Consider the following 26,865-nt stretch of genomic DNA (forward strand, 5'->3'; position numbering starts at 1 on the left):
ACTAAAAAAAATTTTAAAAGTCTCACTTAGGACAGTTTTACTATCTTCATTCATACATTTGAAGAACATTAGTCTAAAATTGCTGTGTTTAAGATTTATCCTAAGAAGGATGATGTAATCTAGTCTTCACTAGCTTCAAACTCAATAAAAATTCAATTCTGCTTATGACATCATACTTGCGAAATCATTCATGTTCCTATTACCAATTTCAAGAAAAAGCAGTACATATTACGCTACGAAATGTAAAAAATACTAACAAAATGTAAGACCAGTGCAATGGCAGAGCTTTACAGCTGTTCTAAGAAAAAATGGCTGCACTCTTGTTCGAGTAAAAATCAAAGTTTTAATGTGTGGTGCATGTGTCATTTCAAAGGAAAATGGGTAATGGCCTCCTAATCAATAATCGAGGTTGAATTGAATGTTTGTCACTCGAATAATCTTCATAATGCCATCTGTGGTCTAGTGGATAGAATTTTGGTCTCATATGCAGGACATTCGGATTCAACAATCCCAGCTGGAAAAGCATTTTTTTTTTTATTATATAATTTTCCCTTCCATGCAATTTTTCATTTCTAAGTTTATACCATTTTTTGTTATATGGTACACCAAGAACACAAAATAGTTTTTTAAAACTCTAGAACTGAACTACGTTGGTAAGGTCTTCTGAAAGACAAGACCACCTCCTGAAATGTCTGAATATATTCAAACAAACTATCATTCCCTGCGACTGTTGAATTATGGCCAATTAATTCAGAATGCCTGCGGTACCCTGACAGATTTAATTCCAAATAAGGTACAGTCCAAGTCCTGGTGATCGAAGGAAGTCATCCAATGATATGAAAGATGGACTTCCTAATAAAAATGTGATTTTTTTTTTAATTATTTTAAACTACAGCGACCATCCAATAATTAAAGTTCGTAGATTTTCCTAAAGCAAAGAAGCTGCGTTACAAATATAAAAAAAAATATTTCAAGAAATATACAGAAGGATGCTCTGCTGCTGAAGCCATCTGGTGATGAATTTGTGGAGTTCGCTGTCACTTCCAAATCATTTCCTACCAAAATTTTGAGTTTGGGGAACAAGTGGAAATCTGAGGGTGCCAAATCTGGTGAATAAGGAGGGTGGGGAACATTTCACATCACAATTGCTCCAGAAAATCAACTATCTAATGGACAGCATGAGGATGGGCGTTGTCATGTATTAGAAGGACCTTGTTCATCAATTTTTCCAGTCTCTTGTGCTTGACATTTGCTCACAGTTTCTTCAGAGTTTCACAGTAATGTTCAGCATTAATCGTGGTTCTCTTTGGCAAAAAAATCAACCAGGAACACTTCTTGTGAATCCCAGAAAATGATAACCATCACTTTCCCCAAAGAACAATTAACCTTGACCTTCTCCTGCCATCTCCCACACCATACCCTGGCATTTCAATACAGGTGTGGAATGATAAACCCACATCTTATCACATGTAATCATGGTGCGAAACAACTCCTCACCTTCTCCTGCATGGAGTTCAGAAAAATGTTGAGCTACTTTAACACTTCAGGTTTCTCTGCAACAGACAAAAATAGGCACCGAACGTGCACACACTTTTTTGAAAACCTTCAGAGATAATTTTTCCAAGAGAAGATCAACCCACATTCTCCAATATTGAGGGCGATGAACATTCAGGGATTTCACCAAGTGTTGATAAAACAGCACCCTTCAACAATTTGTCAATTTCAATAACTGTGTCTGTTCATTGTCTTCCAATTCATTGCTCATCGTGAACATTTCCTTTTCCTCCTCTGAACATTTTCATCCAATGATGTACTGAGAGTGTCATACGGTTTGGCCCATACACTTCAATCAACTGTTCATGGATTTCTGCTGCTATTTTCTTTCTCGCGACGAGAAATTGAGTAACATCATATTTCACAGTCGAACACACTGCGTAAGGGTACCTCCAGAGCTGTAAAGGAACTACTGACGCTATACACAGGAGTGGAAAACAAAACTCAGCGGATGTTGCCAACATAACAAAATGAAAATTCTCTCCAAGTGGCAACCGTCCAGCTGCATTTCCCTAGCCATTATAATTTTCATTATAATTTTTTGAGCTTATTTATGGGATGACCTTCATATCTTATTTCAATTATAGAAGATGCTTATTTTTTGTGTCACAGTTATGTTTGTTATTGTAAAATAATGATTTCGATCCTGGGAACCAGGATTATAACTCAAACATGCTTTATGTGAGCTGAGACAATGCTTTGTAATGAACACCTTTTCATCAATTATATTATGAACCCTGCCACTCAGCCATAAAAGTTTAAAGACATAGATTTCAAAAAAGAATAGTAACCTCTCGGCCAAACCTCTACACTGAAAAGTACACGAGGTCTTGAAAAAAAAATAAAATAAAAAATAAAAAAGAAGCTGTGTTTACAGTAGCTTAGTTTGAAACATGTGTTATTTCACTGCTTAATGAAGTACATTAAGTCATATTGAGATGTAGAATACATAACAGACAATGATTCACCTATTGAACTCAGTAGTAAAAAGCAAAATCCCTATGTTGTCTTAAGACTAACCAGCTATATGGAATATTTAGAAAGTTCTTAGATAAGTTAAACTTATCACTAAATTTATAAGCTGACGGGCTTATGTGAGGGCGGCAATGAACCTTCGGGTTCCTTAAAAGCCATTTGTAAGTAAGTAATATTACATAGGTATACTAAGAAATATAAATAAAAATTGTCACAAGAATTCAAACTCGTGACAAAAAGATTATAGAGCCTAAACATAGACTCTAAACCACCCTGTAATCTTTTGGACACTTACCTAAGTAAATATGTCTACTGCAGAGGGCATTTCGAACTTACTTATAATGGGTAGTTTATTGATATTTTAAATCACTATTCAACTTTGTTATAACACAGAATGCTGGAAAGAAATTATTTACCCTTTATTAGTGTAGATCAAGATTGAAACTACAGAGCATTCATTTACATAATGTAGGTCGACCGGGTAGTGTATGATCAGCACAAAGGCCATGCAACACACAGCAAACCATCTCCTGCATGCTCGGCAGTTCAGTTCAGTCTTTCTGTAGGAGTACTTGTGTTGACATTAGATTGCATGCTATTTTTCTGATTGTGTTAGTGAAGCATTTACATTTAGATTTAGGAGTGGTCTTTTGGTGCTGTAGCTATGTCGAATGATAACACTGAGAAATTTTCTTGAAAACTGTCTTTCTACATTTCCGTCTTTTCCAGATAAGTACCTACTTGAAAATCCTTTGCTCTAATGTAAATTTCCATGGTGCCACATGAGTAAGCTAATCTAAACATTTCACTAACACAGTCAGAAAAATAGCACGCAATCTAATGTTAACACAACCACTTCTAATCTAAACATTTCACTAACAATCACAAAAATAGCACGCAATCTAATGTTAACACAACCACTTCTAATCTAAACATTTCACTAACAATCAGAAAAATAGCACACAATCTAATGTTAACACAACCACTTCTAAATCTAAACACTTCACCAGCATAATCAGAAGAATAACAACAAACTACTGTTACAAGAGATTGCTAGGGGTGCAGGAGACAGTTTTCTGCATGTTACATGGCCTTCGTGCTGGTCACTTGTCATCTATTCGACTTACATTATGTAAGCGAATGCTCTGTATTAAGACACAACTCTTTAAAAACATATTTTCCCGTGAACTCAGCTTAGGCTTTCCGCACATGTGCAAATCCACATTTCTGAGACTTAGAAAATTCTATCTAGCCTTTTTCTTTTACATAGAAAAGTGCAGAGACAAATACTTATGTGAGTTTTCCTAGCGTCTGCCTCATCTAATAGAGTGAACAGTAACTCTCGAACTATGCAAAAGAATCATAAAATATCCAAAAATACAACACTATATTTTTAAAATGATAGCTTAGGAAAATATTTGGGGCTATGCGGGATGATGTTACAGGAGAATGGAGAAAGTTACACAACACAGAACTGCACGCATTGTATTGTTCACCTGACATAATTAGGAACATTAAATCCAGACGTTTGAGATGGGCAGGGCATGTAGCACGTATGGGCAAATCCAGAAATGCATATAGAGTGTTAGTTGGGAGACCGGAGGGAAAAGACCTTTAGGGAGGCCGAGACGTAGATGGGAGGATAATATTAAAATGGATTTGAGGGAGGTGGGATATGATGATAGAGACTGGATTAATCTTGCACAGGATAGGGACCGCTGGCGGGCTTATGTGAGGGCGGCAATGAACCTTCGGTTTCCTTAAAAGCCATTTGTAAGTAAGTAAGGTATGTTCATTTTCGTAGTAGGTATTATGACAACTCTCAGCAGATATTCGGATCAATAAAATCCATAAAATTCTTACAAATGAGATTACATATGAAAGAAAATTAAGCTTTGCTGAAGTCTCTCATTAGTACATAATTAGGACACAACAGAGACTATAGTACTTCTTTAGTATATAAATCAATTTCCAGCAATCATATAAGAAACTTTTAAGAACACATCAAACCCAACTAATAAATAATTAAAGCTGATGATATACTATATTGTGCAAAAACACAGTTATAAAATGTAAAAAAAAGAAAATTCATCTTAGCACAAACTCAATTTATACAATTCCATTTCATTTAAATTATTTGTAAACTGCTACTGCTATATATATTCCCTGGAACTGATTTTACTAGATAAGTATTTGTTTAACAGTTTAAGGATGGAACAATCGTCGTCCTGACCTCCCCTTCCTGGTTGGGTAAACAAAAGTCATATCAAGAAGAAAATGTAGTTTGAAAAGTCAAGTCTGACACCGGTAAAATTACCTGTAGGTCGAGATACAATGCTTATAATTAGTGAAAACTGCTTAGGAACCAAATGGGCTACCCAATTTCCAGTCCAAGACAACCAGAGAACGCCATGAAAAGATGAACACTGACAGTTTCAAGAAACTGTTATAAAATAATCACTTCCCAACATACCATAAAAGATACAGTCCTGGACAGCATACTCTATCACTACAGTAACTGACCAAAACTCATCAAAATGAAATTCAGGATTGGGTAAAGAAAAACAAAATTCCTTCTGATGACATGTTAAGACATACTGTAAACCATTACCAAACAAAATAAGAACTTCACTGACTTCCACTGTGTTTTGAAATAGCCAAAAAATTTTAACACAGTGCAGTAAAGACGCTTTCATCTAACTGTGCCATTCAACCACATACAATAGCTAATCAAGTAGAAATTGTAAGTCCTGTTTACCGTATATTATAGTTTTTAATGAAAAGTAGGCTGTGTATAACAGAGAACTCATTTGATCCCAAATGAAAGGTACACAGTAAAACACAACTTTTTATTGAAATTGTGTTCTATAGAAAAGTTAGTAACAGATACCATCTCAAAAGTAATACCTGAAAATTGGCAGAAAGTTTATCACCATGTATGTAGCTGGTATTGCAGAAATTTATTAGAAGAAAGATACATATATTTATGGAAAAGAGGAAAATTGTATTTTTCTACTTCCTACAAAAACAATAAACTAAGATGAAAGCATCTCAGATGGTATTACATATTGTTTGAGCAATGGAATCAGAGGCATGAACAAATAACATTTTTCTTACTCATATGTTCAATATTTTGATAGCACTATAATCAATCTCTTTCCTAATATTTTCAATATTTTATACACACAAAGACAATATTGCAGAAAATGTCAGTAAATTCGTTACAATAAGAAGTGCCCTAGAACAATTACAATTTTAATTTATTTTACATTGTGAGAAACAATAATTATTACAGTGAAACCTGTCCATAACAGAATTGCGCGGTACCATCTTTATTTCCGCTGCGCACAGGTTTCTGTTTAATAGAGGTTATGTTAAAAAAAAACACATTTTACAAACCTGTTGTACTGGAGTTGCTAATTATTTTTATATGATATCTACTGCTTAGAAGAACTGTTCACAACTCACATAATTACACTAACACTTATTTAACTTTATTAATTTTGCAAAAAAAAAAAAAATAATCACTATGTTGCTTAAAAATTATGCAAGTGCTATTATATGCTTTATTATTTAAAATAATAAAGAATGAGTTTTTGGATGTAGTTTGAGGCTGTACAGACACGGATTTCTGCCAACATTCTTACTTTTCTGAGTGTTTCAAAAAGTTCACAATCATTCCGCATCAGTGCAAAATTTTCCAAGTCTTTCAAACGTTTCTTCTTCCCCTCATGCATCATCAAGTTCCTCTTCTCTGTCATTTATGGATTCGGTCTCCGGTGATTTATGATAAACTGAACTAAGTCATTTAAATCAGATTCTGTGGCAACATCCTGATCAATATTAACATAGTCTTCTGCTCTGACATTTGTAAGTTAGCCCTGTTCAGGACAACCTGCAAGTTTTCATTGGACTCATCACCATTCGTCATTCCTGCTTTTCTGAAACACGACTTCACCATGTCTTTAGAAAGTTCTGCAACCGAATCTGCGATCCACATTACAGCATCCATTACAGATATGGTTCGTGCAAGTTCAGAATCCATGTTTGCAATAACTGATTGCATGACTAATTTATGATAGTTCACTTTAATACACTTTATTACTCCATGGTGCATGGGTTGTGTCACACCTGTCGTGTTCGGTGGGAACCAAGCAAGTTTTGTTTGAAAGCTCCAAATGGGGGTGACATGTTGCATTGTCCATGAACAAAAGAATATGCCTATTCTGCTGCTTCATTTTTCGTTCAGTTCTTGCAACCATTCTTTCATAATTGCAGCAGTCATCCTTGCTTTTCTGTTGGACTTCCAAATCACAGGAAGATATAAGAAACACTGAAACATTGTGGCCTAGCGGCATTTCCAATCACAACGGGTTTGTAAAGGATTGTAAAAAAGAAATGGTAATTCACTTTTGAAGGTCATCTTCTGCAGGTTATTCACTTCAGGATACTGTTACATTTTAACCCCACTGCAGTACATGTTTTCTGTGCTGAAATACAACTTATGAAACATTTTAGGAGACTAAAAAATTATTATTAACTTTTAAATTTCCGTAATATACATTCAGAATGTGTTTCCATTTCCGCATTAGACAGGTTCCGCTTAATACAGGTAAATTAACATTAATTTATAAGGTATAATCACGGTACAACGAATTCAGTGCATTAAGGACAGGTTTCCGCTGAATGCAGGTTCCGTTAAACATAGGTTTCATTGTATCAATATCATCTAATAACGAATAATTGTAGCCCTCATTTTACGTTCATGATCAGTAACTGAAAAAATTAAAGAAAAAAAGGTGGAATAAAACATCTCTGTGAGCACCAACAAATGATGTGTGGTCTATTTCCAGCTACAAAAACAGGGTTCTCTATTTCTCTATATCTTGCTCATACTGCTGTCATTGAAACCTGGGTCTCCTACTATTCGAATCTGGTGAGAGCACGAACGTCTTATACTGTATCTTTCGTCATATAGAAATGCAAAGACATTGACGAGTCAAGCTTAATGTGAATTTAATCTGCACTTTGGAATTCCAAAATTATAAAATAAAGACAGCGAAAATACATTTTGTACTTGGTAATGAAATTCAATAGTCTTTAGAATATTACCTGAGAAATTTGGTCCTACTTTCTATTATAAGAAATTTATGAGTATGACATGACACATGGAGAAGTGACACAATGAGGTGTGGTGGTGGTAGTGACAGCAACTATGGTTACAATGGTAGTGGTAGTGGTAATAATGTTGGTGGTGACAAAATTACAATTTCTTTATGAACAATTACAGTAGATTCAATTTCCTCAAATCAATTGCTATTTTCTGGAGTATGATGAACTAGCAGAGTAAGATATTCACAAATATTCCTTAGTTTTCAAATTTCACTGGCTAAAAATTAACACAGAGACTTTTTGCAACTAGTTTATTTTGTTAATATGTAATGAAAATAGGTATAAACATGACAATTACTTTACCTTCTGAGCTTTGGTCCCTTTCTTTGGTTTGCTTTGTCCTTCCTTAATTTTCTTTCCCAGCTCCTGTAGAACCTCTGACATATGATCAACTCCTGGTAGCTCCACACACCTTAAACTGTGTTGCAACAATATTGCCTGCCAAAAATATTATTATTATTATTATTATTATTATTATTATTACATAAATAAGTGCATAGTTTCTATTAACTCGCGACCTTAGAATGACAAGGTTTTATCTGACAAAATTCGTGAAAGTCATGTTTTTCACTACAGAGTTATATTTGACACATTCCATTAAAAAATAACCACCTTAATGCGACGTTAACAAATGTGGAGCCGAGAAAACCTTGTATTGCTCCATGTGTTTTCCCGCCAAGCAGATACACCCCTTCATGGTACTTCCTTCCTGCATGTGAGCAGACAGCAGTCGCTGGCTGTAGATTAGCCAGAGGGCCAATAGACACATTGTTTACAATTTTTTCATTCAATCACATCTGCACAACCACTACTGCAGCATTTCAAACGTTATTCATTGTGAAGAGATATTATACTATGGTAGAAATAAATTTGGAATATTATTCAGATCGGATTAATGAACTGTTAAGTAGTGTTCGGAAGGAAAGGCATCAAGCAAGGCATGCTTATGTCAGGAAACAAGGAAAATACGTACTAGATAAGAAAATAACACAAAGGACTACTTGAACACTTGCAAATTCAAGTGCAGCACAAAAGTTCCTGTTTCTGAAAGACATTCACTTTTTAGTTATTATTTTTTAAGATATTATTCCTCTACAAATAAAAAAATAACTACCTTCACATTTAAGTTGTTGACAAAATAACTCTCAAACTGTGCTGACATTTAAATATAACAAAAATTTATTATTTGCACTGTGATTTGTGTAAATCAAAAAGTTCCACAACAGCTAAGCAGAGTATGTATAGGAGTATCTTTGTTTCTAAGTACAATTTAGAGACCTTCACAAACTGAAAAGTGATCATTACGATGGTAACAGACTCATGTTTATTTAGAGTTGTTCTCTTTTATTACTTGATCTATTATTACCCTGAATGCATTAGCTATATCATTTACTACTCTTCCTGATTGTACCTCTCAGTTCAGAGAGCACAGTAAATGTGTCTGATTGTTGACAAAATAGCTATCAAATTACGTGTTCAGTTTTTTTCCCCCTATAAAAGAATGAACTTAAATATGTCTGCCATAGGACAGGCAATCACATTCTGTAATGAAAGCTTAATATAGGTACTGCTTATTTCTTTCTGTCGCTATCTCTTTCAGTTCGAGATACAGTTCTAGTCAAGTAATGCTCTTCAAATTCTATTTTATGTGCTTCAGTTGTGATGCCTTTACTCTCCGAAATCTTATAACTAGACATCAGATTTTTAGGCACTAAAAATTGCAGTTTTAGGCGCCTAAAATAAGCTCAAAATTTGTAAAATTAGGCTCTATTTTAATGAAAATAGGCATTTTAGGCACATCAAGGTATCATACTTATTTCTTTCACTGAAATTTTTAGTTATACACTAAAATACGCACAAAAAAGTATGTTTAAACATTAAAAAAGAATACTATATTATATTTATAAACAGAGCTGCACAAATTTAATATATTGAAACTAATGAAATAATGATTATTGATATCAAGATTGCTCATTTTAAGTTATTGAAATTCAGTTCCATGCTCAGACTTTATTATAATTATCTGCACAGTACACCACCAGAATTTTTTCTAAATTCTCCACAGTTAACCTTTGCCTTTTGTCACTGAGAATCATTTTGAGAGCAGAAAAACTTCTTCCAACCGAAACTGATGTGAGAGGCGCAAATTTTAAATTAGGTACAATAGAAACATCAATACTTACTGGAACATTTACACTTTCCCCCGATATCACTCTTGATACTTTTTCCAACAATGAAAATCCTACATTCTTATTTAATACGTTGTCCCACTTATTTTTAAATTTTTTTCCCAGTTTCGCCCAAAGCAGAATGTATGTTCACTTGAGCTTCCTTTACTATTGCTATTTGGCTACAAAGAGATTGTTTTTCACGTTCTAATTGTTCAATGCTTGCAGGTATGAAAGAAAAGTTTGATGTTATGTAGACAATATCGTTTTTCACTCGTGAGTCATTCAGACAATCTTTCACCGCTTTCACACACGCTGCACTATCAGTTTCAGGTAATTTATCAATAACTGTGACCATTTCTTTAAAATACTTAGAATAATACACCACTGACTGAATCCAGGTTCCCCATCGTGTAACAACCGGCTGAGGTGGGAGTGGGATATCTGGAAAGTTCTCTCTGAATATTGAAATCCTGGATGGGGCTTTACAAAAACATTTTTTTGTGTTAGAAATAAACGAATTGACAAGAGGAAATTCATTCCGGATTGTTTCAGGAACCCTGTGAAGGCCATGTGCTAGACAGGTTACATGCGTGGGGTTAGGATAAAATGTTTTAAGAAGTGGAGCTGCAGCAACCATGTATGAGGCAGCATCAGTACAAAACAACAGAACTTTAGAATCGTCTATATTACCTGAGTATAAAGACTGTAGGCCTTTATTTACAAAATAAGCAATGGCTTGGCTATTCACTTTCGAAAGTTCCTTAACACATACGAGGTGTGGAATCGAAGGTCCATCAGGACTAAGTTTTCCTACTACCATATTTGCTATATACCTATTTATAGGATCTGAGGTTTCATCCACAGAGACCCATATGTAAGAATCACCTATATCCTCCCGAATGGAAGCTAAAGTTTCATTGTATATTCTGTCTAAGTAATTTTTTCTTAGGGTCGACTCAGATGGGATATTTTGTTTGCAGTATATTTGTAAAAACTGTCTTAAAACCGGATTTTCAATACATTCCAGGGAATGTTAGCAGCAACAAACGCTCTGGTTAAATCAGCATAGAAATTGCTGCTGAGATTGGATGAAGTAGGCTGTGTTAGTAAAGTTTGTTGCAGTTGATTTTTCTGCTGAGCTTTAGCCTTATGAGCCGCTCCTTGCACATGCTGCTTTAGGTGGCACTTCTTTTCTTGCGAAATCTAAAAATGTAAAGTAAACTGAATTAAAATAAAATCCTAATTGTTGTATTCCCGTATTTCTATCACAAAGTTAGTGGGTTCGAACAATCAAAATTTTAATGACCTGCAAATACTTTAACTATCGGAATTTAAAAGGTTAAAGTGTAGTGGTCTTAAAAAGAATTATACCTCAGGATAGCTCAGTCAATGTATAAATATTATAGGCCTACTCATTAAAATTAATAGAATTTATATATTTCAACTACTGTTACATACCTGTTTGCTACAAATCTTGCAGAATATTATTTTTCCATCATAAGTGAATTCTGAATATTCTGTTAGCCATTGCCGGATCAATGTAGATTTTGCACTTATATTTTTCGGCATTATCGCGTTAAACTTCACAGGAAAACGTCCTACCGCTCAAAACTTCTCAACACAAATAAGGTGAGGGAAAGAGCAACTGTTAACGAGCATTCAAATGAACCGTTGTTATTGAGATTCAATTGGACAAAAATACAAAGTTCCACTTATTGTTGCATTTCCTGGTAGTGTTAACACTAGGAGAGCCATTCTTTTAAATATTTTGTAACGGTTTACCCTACTAATTCGCAGTTTTACGACTTTTCATAAATATTTCAAAAACACTCTTTCTCCAAAAATTGTGATTTTATGACACACTGAAGGGCAGTACAGCTAATCAGTTTCAGACCGAAAACAGTCATTTTTATAGTATAGTATATCTCTGAATCGGTAGCAGCAAATGTTGTGATTGTTGCCTGCTTCAAAACTAAGGTTGGTTTTTTGTCGGCATTTATGCCTCCAAACATGTTAAATTCGGTGAAATCTATTGCGAGTGTCGTGAGATTCAAAACATTTTGTTTCCTTTATCAATGGTTTCATGGCCGGTGTGAAGTAAACTTTCCACTTTTTAAATGCCTTACATTTCGCAGTGAATGCATGTATAAATTATAAAAAGTAAGAGTAAAATGCGAAACTTTACAGTGAGTTAGGCATTTTTAGGCGAATATTAACAAATTAAGCTCTAATAACCGTTTTAGGGCATTTTAGGGCACTATAAAACTCTTTGAATACCTTTCAATATCCATGAAACACAAATATTAATAATTATTTTTACTTTTCTCCTAAAGAAACAAAATAGGCATTTGCCCTAGAATCCGATGTCTGCTTATAACCTCTTGAGGCCTGAGACATCTGTTGTTTTATTTTTGAAGGTCAATATAATTCTACACTTTAAAAAAGTCACTGACATAAAGAAAAATGCTGGAAAAAATTCTGGATATACATTGTATATCATAATCATGTAAGAAGTGTGGTATAGCATAGTGTACTTTCAGGACTCAGGAGGGTATGTGAATAGTACGTTGATGCCTTTTGTAATAAAGGTAAAGCTGAAATTTCTGACATTTTCTTAACCCTTTTTCTCCCTTTAATTAATTTATTTCTGTGAAAAACTGACATATTTAATAATATGTCAAAGTTGCAAATAATGTCTGCATACTTCCATTGCATAGGATGGCAAACAAGTCATTACCACATATTAAACTTGTTAAGTCTAACAAGACAAGGTTCTAAGATCACATAAAACCAGGTCAACTTATGCTTTTGTATTATCGTGAGCAGACAAGGTTCCAACTGCATTTTTAAGCTTTCAGTTTACGGTAAAATCGAAATGATATTGATGTTCTGACATCATACGTTTGTGTCTATGTAGTCTCTCAGGTAATTCAGAAAATTTGTATGGTTTTCGTTAAAACTGGAAAAAATTATGGTGGTTTAAATATTCAAATGCAGTTTTCTCCATATAATAGAAATGACAGACAGAACTTTGCCGTTCTGAGGTCACGATTACTGGCTATTATGCAAAATTTTGCCAACTGGTGACAAACATATTAGGCAGTCAATATATCAATATATTACATTAGTAATTTTTGTGTCTATGGTGATTTTATCTTTGTACTTCTATTTTTTTTCGTCCCCTCTTTTTGCATTTGTGTTATTTGTACTTGTAATTTTATTTATATATCTTACTTATTCTCTCTGCTTTTTTTATAGGTCTATTTGTATTCTGGTAGTGTGGTAGAGAAGACCTGATGGTCTTAACCCCCAGATTAAATAAATAAATAAATAAATAGCCTAAATATTTAAATACTAAATAATTAAGATATAAAACATTTATGAAATATTACACTATTACATTAATCCACTAATAACAAAACAGGGTCATGGCTTCCAAACATTAATTCATGTCCACTAAGTCAGATTTTTCAACTTACATCTGTTGTGCCCAAGAGGTATGATAAGAATCATAACTTTGTTATGACCATAAGCAATATCTTTTCACTTTATTTGAAAGTAATGAAATCGTACTTATTAAAACATTCAGTTTAATCATTGCAGACATGCTTTGACATGCGACAGAGATCACTTCCTGTTTCAACAGATTACAGAGTACAGCTTAGCTAACTCAGCAAGAAGCAATAGTCCAGTCCTTGAACAAGACAGGAAATGCGTACGCTTGCATTTTAGCGCAAAGGCAGTCTTTCGCAACAGCTGACATATACACAGATTATGCAGCAATCTTTAACAAACCACATCTCTTGCGAGGCTTCTATTTGGTGATCATGTTGAATTCTGACTTTCTATTGGTTTAATCAAAATCAGAGATTCAATCGTGAGAGTTCCTTAAATCTGTATTGTTCCATGTGACAACAAGAAATGCCGATCCGAAATAATGGTTAAGAATCAGAAGCGTGGTGTTTAGTGAATGCAATACCGTCAATTTAGAAGATTCGCGGGAAAAATAGCATCACTCTGTTACGTCACATGGTTCGAGAACTTATAAATGGACATGAAATGTCCAAATCGCAGTCTTTAGTCATTGGTCAAGACAGCAGTCATGCAGTAGCGGTCGTAACTTCCAGACATCCAAAAAGAAGGCAGAAAATGGCATCATCTCTGAATAGTACCAGGGTTCGCCCTACAATCAACTGTAAATAAAATCAACAGTTCAAGTCTTCTACTTCACATTTAACTAGTTCATTTTGATACTTTAAAATTAACAACAATTTTGATACTTCATAAATAATCATTCAATTTCAATATTCTATATTTATCTGTTCTAATTTGATATCTTGTTAGTAAACTTAGTAATAGTGAATATCTACACTTGTGATTATTTCGAAAGCCTGAGATCACATTCTAAATAAGAATCCCTCCTATCCATAAGCAAGTACAGTATATAAATCATGTCAGAGAGTTAGGCCGGGTGCACACAGAATCAGACGCGACGCGATGCGGCGCGGCGCGATGCTACGTTTTGCTTTACAACGCCTCGCGACAGCTTAAAACTGTCTGCTCGCGACAACTGATTTGCTGGCTGTGTGGGTTTGGAAAACTGGCCTAGGCTAGAAAATGGCGTCAATAATAGAGGACTGTCTATATGAAAAATTCTATTGTAGTTGCTTATCATTTCCTAAGGACGCAAGCTCCTAAAAATCTATACGATTGAAAGAGTCTTAAAATTAAAACGTCATTTTTTATGTTATGACCAGACATCGGATTCTAGGGCAAATGCCTATTTTGTTTCTTTAGGAGAAAAGTAAAAATAATTATTAATATTTGTGTTTCATGGAAACTGAAAGGTATTCAAAGAGTTTTATAGTGCCCTATAATGCCCTAAAACGGTTATTAGAGCCTAATTTGTTAATATTCGCCTAAAAATGCCTAACTCACTGTAAAGTTTCGCATTTTACTCTTACTTTTTATAATTTATACATGCATTCACTGCGAAATTTAAGGCATTTAAAAAGTGGAAAGTTAGCTTCACACCGGCCATGAAACCACTGATAAAGGAAACAAAATGTTTTGAATCTCACGACACTCGCAATAGATTTCACCGAATTTAACATGTTTGGAGGCATAAATGCCGACAAAGAACCAACCTTAGTTTTGAAGCAGGCAACAATCACAACATGTGCTGCTACCGATTCAGAGATATACTATACTATAAAAATGACTGTTTTCGGTCTGAAACCGATTAGCTGTACTGCCCTTCAGAGTGTCATAAAATCACAATTTTTGAAGAAAGAGTGTTTTTGAAATATTTATGAAAAGTCGTAAAACTGCGAATTAGTAGGGTAAACCGTTACAAAATATTTAAAAGAATGGCCCTCCTAGTGTTAACACTACCAGGAAATGCAACAATAAGTGGAACTTTGTATTTTTGTCCAATTGAATCTCAATAACAACGGTTCATTTGAATGCTCATTAACAGTTGCTCTTTCCCTCACCTTATTTGTGTTGAGAAGTTTTGAGCGGTAGGACGTTTTCCTGTGAAGTTTAACGCGATAATGCCGAAAAATATAAGTGCAAAATCTACATTGATCCGGCAATGGCTAACAGAATATTCAGAATTCACTTATGATGGAAAAATAATATTCTGCAAGATTTGTAGCAAACAGGTATGTAACAATAGTTGAAATATATAAATTCTATTAATTTTAATGAGTAGGCCTATAATATTTATACATTGACTGAGCTATCCTGAGGTATAATTCTTTTTAAGACCACTACACTTTAACCTTTTAAATTCCGATAGTTAAAGTATTTGCAGGTCATTAAAATTTTTATTGTTCGAACCCACTAACTTTGTGATAGAAATACGGCAATACAACAATTAGGATTTTATTTTAATTCAGTTTACTTTACATTTTTAGATTTCGCAAGAAAAGAAGTGCCACCTAAAGCAGCATGTGCAAGGAGCGGCTCATAAGGCTAAAGCTCAGCAGAAAAATCAACTGCAACAAACTTTACTAACACAGCCTACTTCATCCAATCTCAGCAGCAATTTCTATGCTGATTTAACCAGAGCGTTTGTTGCTGCTAACATTCCCTGGAATGTATTGAAAATCCGGTTTTAAGACAGTTTTTACAAATATACTGCAAACAAAATATCCCATCTGAGTCGACCCTAAGAAAAAATTACTTAGACAGAATATACAATGAAACTTTAGCTTCCATTCGGGAGGATATAGGTGATTCTTACATATGGGTCTCTGTGGATGAAACCTCAGATCCTATGAATAGGTATATAGCAAATATGGTAGTAGGAAAACTTAGTCCTGATGGACCTTCGATTCCACACCTCGTATGTGTTAAGAAACTTTCGAAAGTGAATAGCCAAGCCATTGCTTATTTTGTAAATAAAGGCCTACAGTCTTTATACTCAGGTAATATAGACGATTCTAAAGTTCTGTTGTTTTGTACTGATGCTGCCTCATACATGGTTGCTGCAGCTCCACTTCTTAAAACATTTTATCCTAACCCCACGCATGTAACCTGTCTAGCACATGGCCTTCACAGGGTTTCTGAAACAATCCGGAATGAATTTCCTCTTGTCAATTCGTTTATTTCTAACACAAAAAAATGTTTTTGTAAAGCCCCATCCAGGATTTCAATATTCAGAGAGAACTTTCCAGATATCCCACTCCCACCTCAGCCGGTTGTTACACGATGGGGAACCTGGATTCAGTCAGTGGTGTATTATTCTGAGTATTTTAAAGAAGTGGTCACAGTTATTGATAAATTACCTGAAACTGATAGTGCAGCGTGTGTGAAAGCAGTGAAAGATTGTCTGAATGACTCACGAGTGAAAAACGATATTGCCTACATAACATCAAACTTTTCTTTCATACCTGCAAGCATTGAACAATTAGAACGTGAAAAACAATCTCTTTGTAGCCAAATAGCAATAGTAAAGGAAGCTCAAGTGAACATACATTCTGCTTTGGGCGAAACTGGAAAAAAAGTTAAAAATAAGTGGGACAACGTATTAAATAAGAATGTAGGATTTTCATTGTTGGAAAAAGTATCAAGAGTGATATCGGGGGAAAGTGTAAATGTTCCAGTAAGTATTGATGTTTCTATTGTACCTAATTTAAAATTTGCGCCTCTCACATCAGTTTCGGTTGAAAGAAGTTTTTCTGCTTTCAAAATGATTCTCAGTGACAAAAGGCAAAGGTTAACTGTGGAGAATTTAGAAAAAATTCTGGTGGTGTACTGTGCAGATAATTATAATAAAGTCTGAGCATGGAACTGAATTTCAATAACTTAAAATGAGTATTCTTGATATCAATAATCATTATTTCATTAGTTTCAATATATTAAATTTGTGCAGCTCTGTTTATAAATATAATATAGTATTCTTTTTTAATGTTTAAACATACTTTTTTGTGCGTATTTTAGTGTATAACTAAAAATTTCAGTGAAAGAAATAAGTATGATACCTTGATGTGCCTAAAATGCCTATTTTCATTAAAATAGAGCCTAATTTTACAAATTTTGAGCTTATTTTAGGTGCCTAAAACTGCAATTTTAATGCCTAAAAATCCGATGTCTAGTTATGACTACTTCACGACTCACAATAAAGAAAAATAATATATTAAATCAATAATGAGTGATAGTTTAGAGCAGAGAATTAGGCTTACTACAAATTACACTGGTCGTCAGTCATTTTGCGCCAGACATAAAACTAACAAATTCTTAATAATTTAGACCTCCTGAATTAAAAAATAACAAGAAAAATGTTCCATCACTTCGGGTTTTCGAGATGCACAATATAATTAAATTTTTATGCATTTAATTTAAAAATCACCGTATTTCGTGTGTAACTATTTTGTTTTACAAATGTGAAGACCCATTATGTGAAAACAAATGTAGTATATGTAGGGCACCATGATAGAAGCACTTGTAGAAAGGGAAATTATTTTATTGCCCTTCTATGAGTCTATTCGGAGGGAGTGAAAAAGGTTCGCGGTATAAATTCACTTGAGTTTACCTGATTTTACTTGAGATGTGCATTTCTTATACAGTGAGCTTAATTACATTACTGTAGTTTATATCTTGCAATATATCACCATGTCAAATCCACTTCTAGAAGCGGAAATTGTTTTATTGTCCTTTTCGGTTCCATTTGGAGGGGAAGAAACAGGTTCGCCGTATGAAAACGCTTCAGTTTACCAGGATATTTCTGTGGTGTTAGTATTCTGTGTAGGACGTGTAGGCTATTTCTTTAAAGTGTGCTTTAATGATAATATTCAAAGTATGAATGGTTTATATGTGCGGATTTGAAGGTTGTAGCAATGCTTTTTGGAATGCAATTAGGCTACACAAAATTTTGCTGCTTTCTGTACGAATTGGACAGTTGCGCTCCAGATATTTTATTTTTATTTTATTTTATTGGGTTATTTTACGACGCTTTTTCACCATCTAGGTTATTTAGCGTCCGAATGAAATGAAGGTGATAATGCCGGTGAAATGAGCCCGGGGTCCAGCACCGAAAGTTACCCAGCATTTTCTCGTATTGGATTGAGGGAAAACCCGGGAAAAAACCTCAACCAGGTAACTTTCCCCAACCGGGATTCGAACCGGGCCACCTGGTTTCGCAGCCAGACGCGCTGACCGTTACTCCACAGGTGTGGACTCGCGCTCGAGATATGCATTATAAAATAAAACGACAATCACTAGAGCCAGGGAAGAAAAATGTTATACATCAACCCCTTGTACCTCAAAGCGAAGTAATTTTACCCCTTTTACACAATAAGTTAGGGTTAATGAAGAATTTTGTTAAAGGGATAAATTATAAAACTGAAGCATTTAAAAATATCCAGGAAAATTTTCCTGCTATTAATAATCCGTGGCGCTACACCCCGTGAAGAGCCCAGACCGACCAGCCGGCTGCTGGCCTCACGTCCACATGCCAAAACAGAGGTGGACGAACATCCAACTAGAATGGAGGTATTGTGTGGTTAGCACGATGATCCCCCCAGTCCTTATATCTGGCTTTCGCAACCGGCTTTCGCTACCTATCGTAGCTCCCCAAGTGCATCACGATGCTAGGTGGGCACCGGGCCCATACATTGGCCGAAATTTCATGAGAAAATTTCTTCCCCCATGAGGACTCGGACCAGCGCGCATTCCTTAACATTTCCTGCTATTAGTGGTTCAAAAATAAAAGAGGGAGTTTTCAATGGACCACAAATTAGAGAAATAATGGACAATCACTTCGAATCTTTGCTGGAAGGAAAAGAGACAGCCGTCTGGATTGCATTCAAGGAGGTTGAATTAATTTTCTGGATAACTGTAGAAGTGAGAACTATGAAGAACTAGTGAAAAATTTACTGTTGGCGTATTAAACTAGGGGTTGTAAAATTTCCCTGAAAATTCACTTCCTTCACTCACATCTTGACTTTTTTCCCTAGAATTGTGCGATTTCAGAGATGAGCATGATGAGCGCTTCCATCAAGAAATTTCAACTATGGAAAAAAGATACCAAGGACAATGGAGTACCAATATGCTAGCAGACTATTGTTGGACTTTAGCTCGTGATGTACCTGATGCCCAGTGTAAAAGAAAATGGAGAAAAAGAAAGCTGTAATCTTCTGAACAGCTTTATTGTCATTATATAAAACAATATTTTGAATAGATATAAATTCCAAAATTTCTCAAAAACCGTAACCAACAACTGTTTTTATTGTCATATTCGTATTCAGGAGGCTCAAATTATGTAGAAAACATATATCACATGTCTAGTGCAAAAAAAAAGTTAACATTTGTTACGCAGTGTTATTATTATAAATTATGATTCACCTGGTGCTTTCATCTCATTTGCAATTTTTCACATATTTTCAGAAACCACATTATTCTCGTGATATTGTTTCAAAGATTGTACAGAATATATCTTTCCTGTACTAAATCAACTAATTTATCCGCATCGAGCTCCATTATGAAAAATGTGCACTACACAACAATAGTATTTTTTGTAGATAATGAAAGCGTGCAATCATAGCCACTACTAACGCATGCGCAGTACACTGCCGCTATCAGACTGTCTCCTCGCGACGAACTTCTAGCAGTCATTCGAAGCTGTCTCTTTGTGTCGCCTTGTGTCTCCTCGCGACCGTCGCGCCGCGTCTGATTCTGTGTGCACCGCACCATAAGAAATCAATGGGAGACAAGTACCACGAGACAAAATGTCGCGTCGCGCCGCGCCGCGTCTGATTCTGTGTGCACCCGGCCTTAGGAAGTAGAACGCAGTGTCTAATTCGTTTGTGTTGTCTTGATAGTAGGATATAACTCGCGATTTTCTCAAAGATAAGCCATCCGTCCTTGTCGTGGCAAGTGGCACGACAAAATTCTGGTGTCAGATGTGGCACAATACAACATTCCCCTACTCTTTACCTTCCATATTGCTGAGAGTTGCGACAATTGTAACAATGCATATGTGGTGACGATGGAAAGACCACTTTAACTACAATCACAAAATAGCACATGGGCTACGTGTCTCTTACTTACAGCAGCAGAAAGAAAGTGCAAAAGTGTACTAGCAACAGCCCATAAGAGTTTCCTTCTCCCCATTTTACAACTTATTTCAATAGCAATGAATTTGAGGATTTCTCCTTTTGATCACCTTTCTACAGAATTACTTTTTTGAGAATATACCATCTCCAGTTTCACATTTTGATATGTAGTTCTAATCCCATTGCAACTGACAGGACTTTTAATAAAGAAAATAGGTTTGCAGCTAAGGGTAGTAAAAGAGAAGAATTGTGAGGAAATGTATGAATATGGACCAGGGTCTAAAATTCCAAACAGAATGCTCTGGGACACGACGACTCAGTACTCAAAATACTAAGTACATACTATTTAGACTTTACATCAAAATGAGAATCAATAATTTATTAAAATAAATTTCTCACCTCAAGTATTGCTGATTAAACCATTATAATTATGAAATTTAATTTGTTACTTATATTAATGTGATTCAGTCAAAGAATTATATTGTGCATATGGTTGTCAACTGGCCATTATTTTGCCGGCACAGCAAGAAATTTTACTCCTACTTTAATTAAAGTCGATGGCCAGTACAGACTTTATATGACAGTATTTTAATTTATATTTGAGAATAAGACAGCCAAGGGAAGTTTACTAATGCTTGATGTACAACGGAAAAGTTGTATTTGTAAAGGATTGTTATGTGAACAATTCATATTACAGTAGAACTTCTATTATCTGTGTTAATGAAGGTGGTGAGCTGAATGGTTAATTGAAAAAATCGGATAATCCATACCATATAAGATTTTCGAAAATGTAGTGAATAATATTTACAGTTTCATATTTTCTCCATACTCTTGTATTTAACATGCTAGATAGTGGATCAGAAGTTCACTATTTTAAATATAGTTGTCAACGACGGATTTTTAAGGTCCAAGAAATCTCTTTGTAATGACTCTCTGTGGAAATGTATGAATAGTGGAGGTCTCGTGTTGTAGATCTGCATAATTTATACACTCCAATCTCGTATTCTGATGCGAGATAGCCACAGTTTCTCTTTTCCCAAATCACTATTTTTTTTCTATACTTAGCACAACAAGATTTCTTTTGACACCTGTAGAAGACATTTTATGTAGAAGTTATACAGTAAGACGACTCGAAGAGTAGACCATATGTGTAAGAAAAAAGGCTTCTAATAGCACTCTCTAGAAAAAATAACGTGCTAATGCAATGTGCAGTACTTCATATAATATTTCTGCAGAAAAAGGAGCGAGATAAAGACAGACGGATAATTCACAAACTGGTTAATAGAGTGACGGATAATCGGGGTTCTACTGTATACTATTATACATCACTCGTTGGTCATTTTGTCAATTTAAGTAACTGCGTTGTTCATTTTGTGAGACGTGTCCATTCAGGTGTATCAAAATGTCTTCAGATAACTGTGATGGTTCAACACCAATCAAGAAAAAGTGAGTAAGGAATTTGTTGTGTACATCAATTCTCGATGCCCATGCGTCCTACTTTAAATGGTTCAAATCTACCTGCGCAAATGAGAGTCGCTGCTTTCTCCCTCTCAGAAAGCAGGTTGGCTAGCTTTTTTTCCCTCTTGTAAGGGAGAAAGCAAAGATCGCGCGGCGACGAGTCACGTTGGCAGTAGAAAATACCCCCAGGCACTGTGACGTCAAGGGCGTCCTCAACCACCATTGTTCCGAGGGGTATAAATATACCACATCTCCGCGACTTCGGGCACTCGTTCGCCAGATGGCAAAGAGGTAGCTCTGACGCATCCTCCGTCACTGGCAGCAGTCTTCCAACCAGGCCCACGCTATGGTTGTCTTTTGTTCGGACGTGTCTACACACGGCCACCACTCCGGGAACAGGGAGCCAAGCTGCGCCCCTGTCTCCTTTCCTACACCAGCCTCACTTCTTACGTATTCTAAACTTATTTTATTCTCGTCTCGCTACTAGTCTCATCACCACCTCCAACCCACCCACTTCTCTTCCTGACTTCGACTCCCCACTTATCCCGGCTTGTTCATAAACCACTGAACTCCCCCCCTCTAGTGTCGGTAAGTCGCATAGTACACTGTGTTGATCCTCCGAACACTAGAGACCACCAACCCCCCCCCCCCTAGTGTCGGTAAGTCGCATAGTACGCTATGTTGATCCTCCGAACGCTAGAGGCCACCATTCCTCCCCCTCTTGGAGTCGGTAAGTCGCATAGTGCGCTGTGTTGATCCTCCGAATCCAAAGGGGTGTGTTCTCGAACGTCGATAAGTCGCACAGTATGCTGTGTTTGATCCTTCGACCTAGAGAATCAACCATCATCCCGATTCCATCTCTCTCGTTATCCTGCCCACCCCACAATACACATGAAAGCAGGCCGATTTTCCCCAGGCACTCCCGTTACCCCTACCTCCCTCTCATTCAAGTCGTACTTTACTATCACCCATCATAACTCTCCTCGCATCGAAGCCTCAGGACGAATTTCTAAACTATCAATTTCTATCACGACTCTTCCGTTACCCCTACCACAGGACTAGGAGGGAATCACAGTTATACTTTCTTTGTTAGCTATTTCTGTAATAAACAAATGTTACTTTAAAACAGTTTTTCCTTTAAACTTCACCACAGTTTCGCATCACCCCACCCACAAACCACAGCCATCTTGTCTCGTCACTCCCGTTTCCCCTCCCCACCTCGACTACATGCCGGAGAGGAACGACCACGGAGACCGGCGTACGACAAATTTTATGTTCAATAAAGACTGGCTGAAAGACTAAATACTCCAGATGGCTTGCTGCAGATGATGATCCAAATGAAGCTTGATGTACTACTTGTGTAAGTGTTTTCAGTGTTAAATTTGATGGTCTTAAAGCTGGTCATGTCCACGCTAAAGGGAAGAAACACATAGCTGCAATAAGAGAGCAGAATATACACAGGTAATAAATAAATTCTTTGTTAAAAAGACTTCTTCTGATGAAGAAAAGTTATTAATCTTTGAGGTCAGTAAAACATTTCATACTGTTAAACATCATCTCAGTTATAATTCTTCTGATTATGGGAACAAATTAGATGCAACAATGTATACAGATTCTGTAGCTTCTAAAATTAGACTGGAAAGAACAAAAATGGAGACGACTGTTTAGAATGTAATCTGACCATTTTTTGTTGAATATGTCATAAGGAAATTGAAATGTAGCCATTTTCCATATCAATGGATGCCTCTAGTAAAGGCAATTGCAAGTTTTTTCCTTTAGCAGTAAGGGTTTTTGAATCTGAAACTGGAGTAAATCATTATCTTTTAGATTATTATGAAAAATCTAATGGATCTTCTCAATCTATCACAGATACTATAATCAAGGCTATTGATAATCTCGGTATGAAAATAGCAAATGTGGTAGCATATGGTGCAGATAATGCTTCAGTGAATTATGGGAAAAATTGCTCCATTTTCAAAAATTGTCATTGTTGCAACTAATTCTAATAAAAGCAAATTATAACTGCCACACTGAGCACAATGATGTCAAGTACAGCTTCCAATGTATTTCATATGATGTCCAAACGTTAGTTTTGAAGATCTGTAACACATTTGCATCCAGTTCTAAAAATGTACAATCTCTAAAATCATTAGGAACAGCTTTCGAAGGGGAACTGCGGAGCTGCAGCACTCCTAGGCATTTGAGACTCATTGCCTCATTTCATGTTGTGAAATACATATTATACAGTCTCTATTTTGTCGTTCGAAATTTTTTTAATTTCGCTCTCGACACACACGCAAACATTAGTGAAGTCACTTCCTCCCGTGATGCTGCCAGAGAGTTAGTTCGCGTGGAAAAATTGAGGAAAAAAAATATCCCGAAAATTTTTAATCCTTATGACTATGAAAAAGTGAACAGAGAAGTGAGGAAAACAAAACTTCTGGGTCAGGATTGGAAAATTAAGGATTGCATAGAACTCTCCAAAATTTTGAAATCATTTGCAGGAAATAGTGAACAGAAAAGAATTTGTATGCAAAAGTTTGGAACAGGAGAAAACACATATCAAGATAAAGACAGAATCAACATTTGGATGTGACGATCCTTCGAAGAAGCTTGTAACAATGGCAAAGAGAGGTAAAGATTTTACAGAGATGTTACACAAATTATTGCTGAGATAGGTCTCGGTAATCACGTAAAGGAGGAAAAGGAGGCTAATGTAAGAAAACTCTTAATTGCCAGATTTGGAAATTTTTCAGACACTGTCATCCAGTCTATCGTAGCTGTAAATGATAATACTGAATGAAGAAACTGGACTTGTTTAAAATAAAATAAAGTGTAATAGGTCCATGAAATTGCTTCAAAACGTAATTTGTCCAACATTAATTGTTTAATAACTTTGATGTTTTTTATAATTGTTTTAATTGTGATAAGACAGCATAGCAAACACCAGGATATAATGTTTTGTTCATATTTTGCACTACAAAAGTTTAGAAAATACAGGATTTTGGCTTTATCTGAAAATTTTGTTTTGTGTAATACATTACGATTCCATTAGTTGCTCCTCATATCAGAGTCCTCTTAACAGCAGTACTGGTAATAGGCCATTAAATATTCTCCTTGTTAACACCAACGTTTTCATAATCATTTTTTATACTTGGTTATTTCACAACACTGTATCAACTACTAGGTTATTTAGCGTCAATGGGATTGGTGATAGTGAAATGGTATTTGACAAGATGAGGCCAACCATTCGCCTTACAGTTGGGGAAAACCTCGGAAAAAACCCAACTATGTAATCAGCCCAGACGGGGATCGAATCTGCGACTGAGCACCATTCTGGATCAGTGGGCAAGTGCCTTATTCAACTGAGCTATGGTGACTATAATCATTGTTGTTTCAATTTTTAACCTAATCCTAGATTGCACAATCAACTGCAATGATAGTCAGCAACTTCGCTGTTCTTACAAACCAAACTGACAAAATCCTCTGATTGAGGTTCTGGCTGATATGTAAATCTATTATCAGGCAGTACATCTCACTTGACGATGTGTGTCAGAGAAAGAACAATTGTTTGTATACATCTCAAGTGTGACTAGTGTAATATGTAGCTAGTTGGAATGTATGCAATGGAAGGGGAAAGGAACTGCCTACCCTACCTACCCCATTATCTCCTAGCCTAGTTGCCTCATAAGTGGTGCCTTCTTGGTAACACTTGTGAGGTTCAGACTTGTCTTCAGACAGTTGACTAAACAACTGATACAAAACATTGTACATCTAGGCTGAAATACATGCGACTACACAAAATGGTGACATTTCTTAAAAGCACTATGCAGGTAAGTTCCATTAACAAAATGTAGGCTGCATGATTTGCGAGCATAACAAGGGTCTGTTGGCCTACCCACAAATCACAACACAGCTTAAAGAAGACATTATACGAGTTACATTGATGTATTTATTGCTCAACAGTGATTATAGAATGCAATGAAGTATGACTCTTATTATAACGAAATATATTAAGAATTACTACCGAAAAATGAACTCGTACACACAAACTAAAACAAAATAAACTTTACATTGCATCTGAAAACATATTACAGTGAAATCCAACTCTTCCGACATTTTGCGAGTGTCAATAACATGCAAGTGCTACGTTATCAAAGTAACAAAATGGATCAATAAAGTTGATAAGTTGTTATTTTCGAAAGGCTGCACTCTTTGCAAAAAGTTAGATTTTGTTTCCAAAAATAGCAATTAATAGCTTTATGTTCCAGACACTCCATGATATCTTTTTTTGGTTGATGTATTGGATGTTTCGTAAACAATATAGTGCATTGTTCATTATAATTTTACACTGCCTTCCTCCAAATAATTTAAAAATCTGTTCATATAGCAATCTCAAAATTATTTTGACATCTTTTCTCGTGACATTACTATTACCCTCTGACCTAAATGTTCATAAAACTGTTCCAGTCGAACCTACGTGATTAGTCTAATTTCCTTCTCTACAAGCAGAACGAAATTCCCATTTCTAGATTAGTATTACAAATTAAATGAATTCACCAACTTAATTATACAAAACACATCTATTTCTTAAGAGCAGCTATGCACAACGCAGTCAACAATCAGACTGATATTCTTATTTAACGTATCTTTTTTCTCTCATGTTATTTTATTGAGAGGACACTTTGTTTACAATTGATAAGCATACTGCTTCGAAAGATTTGCTTGTTTTTACTCACGTTTATATCACTCACTCTATGTGGAATGGATTCACTATAAACCCAAAGAATCAACTGTCACATGAGAAACCTATTTCAAACTGTTTCAAGGCACAAAGAACTAATAACGACTTCGATATACCTATGGATGATTAAGGACATTAAGGAGGATATGAAACAATGTACGAAATTGGTGGAACTCCTTTCCAGACCATAAAATCAGAGTTGGGAATTGACCCCAGGTCCACACAGTCC

The 26,865-nt window shown here is 35.6% G+C and overlaps 1 protein-coding gene across 5 annotated transcripts in view; it reads right to left on the reverse strand.

Annotated features, from left to right (window-relative positions):
- Positions 1-26,865, reverse strand: part of Bruce (BIR repeat containing ubiquitin-conjugating enzyme) — a 571,194-nt gene that overhangs the window by 527,319 nt on the left and 17,010 nt on the right. For all 5 annotated transcript variants that reach the window (XM_069833681.1, XM_069833684.1, XM_069833683.1 and 2 more), the window contains exon 3: positions 8,005-8,139. In XM_069833681.1, coding sequence (XP_069689782.1) covers positions 8,005-8,139 — 135 coding nt within the window. The remainder of the gene's footprint in view (positions 1-8,004; positions 8,140-26,865) is intronic.

The sequence above is a fragment of the Periplaneta americana genome, chromosome 8 (genome assembly GCF_040183065.1).
Source record: "Periplaneta americana isolate PAMFEO1 chromosome 8, P.americana_PAMFEO1_priV1, whole genome shotgun sequence".
NCBI lineage: Eukaryota > Metazoa > Arthropoda > Insecta > Blattodea > Blattidae > Periplaneta > Periplaneta americana.